General features: G+C 41.4%; 1 protein-coding gene across 1 annotated transcript in view; it reads left to right on the top strand.

Moving 5' to 3' along the window:
* CLCC1 (chloride channel CLIC-like 1) overlaps positions 1-1,416 on the top strand; it is a 9,214-nt gene extending 7,798 nt beyond the window's left edge. Inside the window, exons 9-10 of the mRNA XM_009877026.1 lie at positions 374-667; positions 1,156-1,416. Coding sequence (XP_009875328.1) covers positions 374-667; positions 1,156-1,416 — 555 coding nt within the window. The remainder of the gene's footprint in view (positions 1-373; positions 668-1,155) is intronic.
* Positions 1,417-2,433: the final 1,017 nt, after the last annotated feature.

The following is a 2,433-nucleotide window of genomic DNA, read 5'->3' as shown; positions in this document are numbered from 1 at the left end:
ACCCGCTGGTCTCCCCGACTCCCCAAGTGGGATAAAATAGCATTAAACTGCTAAAATCTTGGGTTCTGTGAGTTTATTGCAGCTTAGTTCCCATTTCCCCTTTTGTGTCAGTACACAGGGATGTGTATAATTGGCATTTTCTGTACAGGAAAGCACCGCGTAGGAGCCGTCAGCCTCTTTATTGTAGCACCAAAGATGAAATACGTCCTGTAGGAGTTCCTTCAGTGTGGTCAGGCTGCAGAGCGCTTCAGTTTTACTGTAGCCCTTCCGATCACCTGAGCTTTTCTTTCAGTGTTTTTCAGTTATGTGACTTTGAATTCTGCCTGAAAGCCATATAGGGTGCAAATTTTTATTTTTTTTTTCCCCCCTCCAGGCTTTCTTCTATGGTGCAGGATCATCAGTGTCTATGTTAAGATACTTAACATCTTTTCAGAAGAAAAGTCTTCCTCCACCTGACAGCCAACAGGAGAAAATAGACTTTGGGCGTTATGACGGGAGCGACCCCGACGGCTATTATTTGCAGAAGCTTCCTTACACTCACAGAGGCCCTTTTGACAGAGGAGATGCTCCAGGGAGACCTGGAAACGGCAGCAGAGGTCCTGACGTGGCGCACACAAGCAACGAGCCAGATACGCAAGTAGAAGAGCCTCACAAACCAGAACCTGGCGTATGTTAGTCCTGATGCTCTTTGAGCTGAGATGATTAAATTTAGTAGATGTCAAGCTTAGCCCAGATCCTGGGGAGAGAGGAGTTAGGTACCTGTTCTCCTATAGAATGGCTTGGTAGAGCTGTCTTGGGCTTGTGTTGTTCTGGAAAAATACTGTGCAATGGCCAGCTGTGGCAGGACACTACTGAATTAAAACTCTTTAAAGACTTAAATAACTTCTGTTTTCAGAGACCAGTACTTGACGCCAGCCTAGGCAATAATGGTTACCCACAGAAGAAAGATGGCGGGGAGGGAAAGCAGTAGTGACTTCTCTGTAAACTACAGAAAATTAAAAGCAGACTTACACCGTAGATTGTACTTATTTACATGTACTGTTGCCCCAGGATTAAAAAGGTCCCAATCCTGCTGTGGGGGAGCTCTGCCCCTTGAAGCAGGAGATGCCATCACTTTGGATTGCTTGCTTAATAGCTTATTATTAATTTTTACAGAAGAGATTGCACGCAGACTGTGAAGTCTGTAGACTAGAAACTATCACAGCTGAACACCTCAGTGAAGACCACGCACTTGAGCAGCAGAAACAGGGGACAGGCAAAGCAGAGCAAGAGACGGAAGAAAATTGTGATGCTGGTAGAAACCAGGAAAGGAAGAATTCGGAGGTTGAACCATGTCACAAGAAGAAAAGGAGCAGCTCACGTGACTCACAGACCGAGACGAGAGAAGCCCCGAGCTCCGTGGTGAGTTTTGTCTGAGTTAATAGTCAAAGGTGGAAAAAGGGAACCTTGGGAACTGAGCTCTGGTGAGAGCACGAGTGTGCGTAGCGGTAACGTGGGGCTCTAAAAACAGAGGGACACAGTCTACATAAGCGTTCAGGAATCTGCTAATACAGCTGTACCTGGCCAAGGAGACAGCCTTGGAGGTGTTGCTGCTTGTTTGAAATGGAGTTTGTGTAATACATTTTAGGTAAAAAAAATAGGTATCTCTAGAGTTTTGTAGAATTCTGTAAGATGAAACAGAATTTAATAGGATTCTATAAAATTTGTGTAATTCTACAAGAGCTGATAGAATTTGATAAATTCTAAGGAATGGCAGAGGTCTATAGAATCTGAGAGAATATAACAATCTAATAGAAACTGATAGAATCCTATAGAATCTGTTAAAAGCTGACAGACTCTTAACAGAATCCTATAGAATTGGACAGAGTCTAACAGAATCTGATAGAATTGTACGGAATCTGATAGAATCGCACAGATTCTGATAAGAGTCTAACAGAATCTGATACAATCTGAAAGAGTCTAACAGAATCTAATGGAATCTAACAGAACCTGATAGGCTCTAACAACATCTGATAGGATCTAACAATCTGACAATCTGATAAAATCTGACAGAATCTGACAAAACTCTAACAGAATCTGATAGAATCTGACAGAATCTGACAAAACTCTAACAGAATCTGATAAAATCTAACAGAATCTGACAGAATCTAACAATCTGATAAAAAAAAATCTAATAGACTAACAGACTCTGATAGAATCTGACAGAAGCTGACAGAATCTGATAAAAATCTGATAGAATCTAACATCTGATAGGCTATAACAACATCTGATAGGAACTAACAGAATCCGATAAAATCTAATGGAATCTAACAGAATCTGCTTGAATCTGATGGAATCTGATAGAATCTAATGGAATCTGACAATCTAACAGAATCTGATAAAATCTGACAGAATCTGTAAAAATTTCTACCTCAAGATCCCTACACTTACGTA

Source organism: Apaloderma vittatum, unplaced genomic scaffold, assembly GCF_000703405.1.
Source record: "Apaloderma vittatum isolate BGI_N311 unplaced genomic scaffold, ASM70340v1 scaffold42569, whole genome shotgun sequence".
Classification (NCBI taxonomy): Eukaryota; Metazoa; Chordata; class Aves; order Trogoniformes; family Trogonidae; genus Apaloderma; species Apaloderma vittatum.
This window is presented reverse-complemented; position numbering and strand designations above follow the sequence as displayed.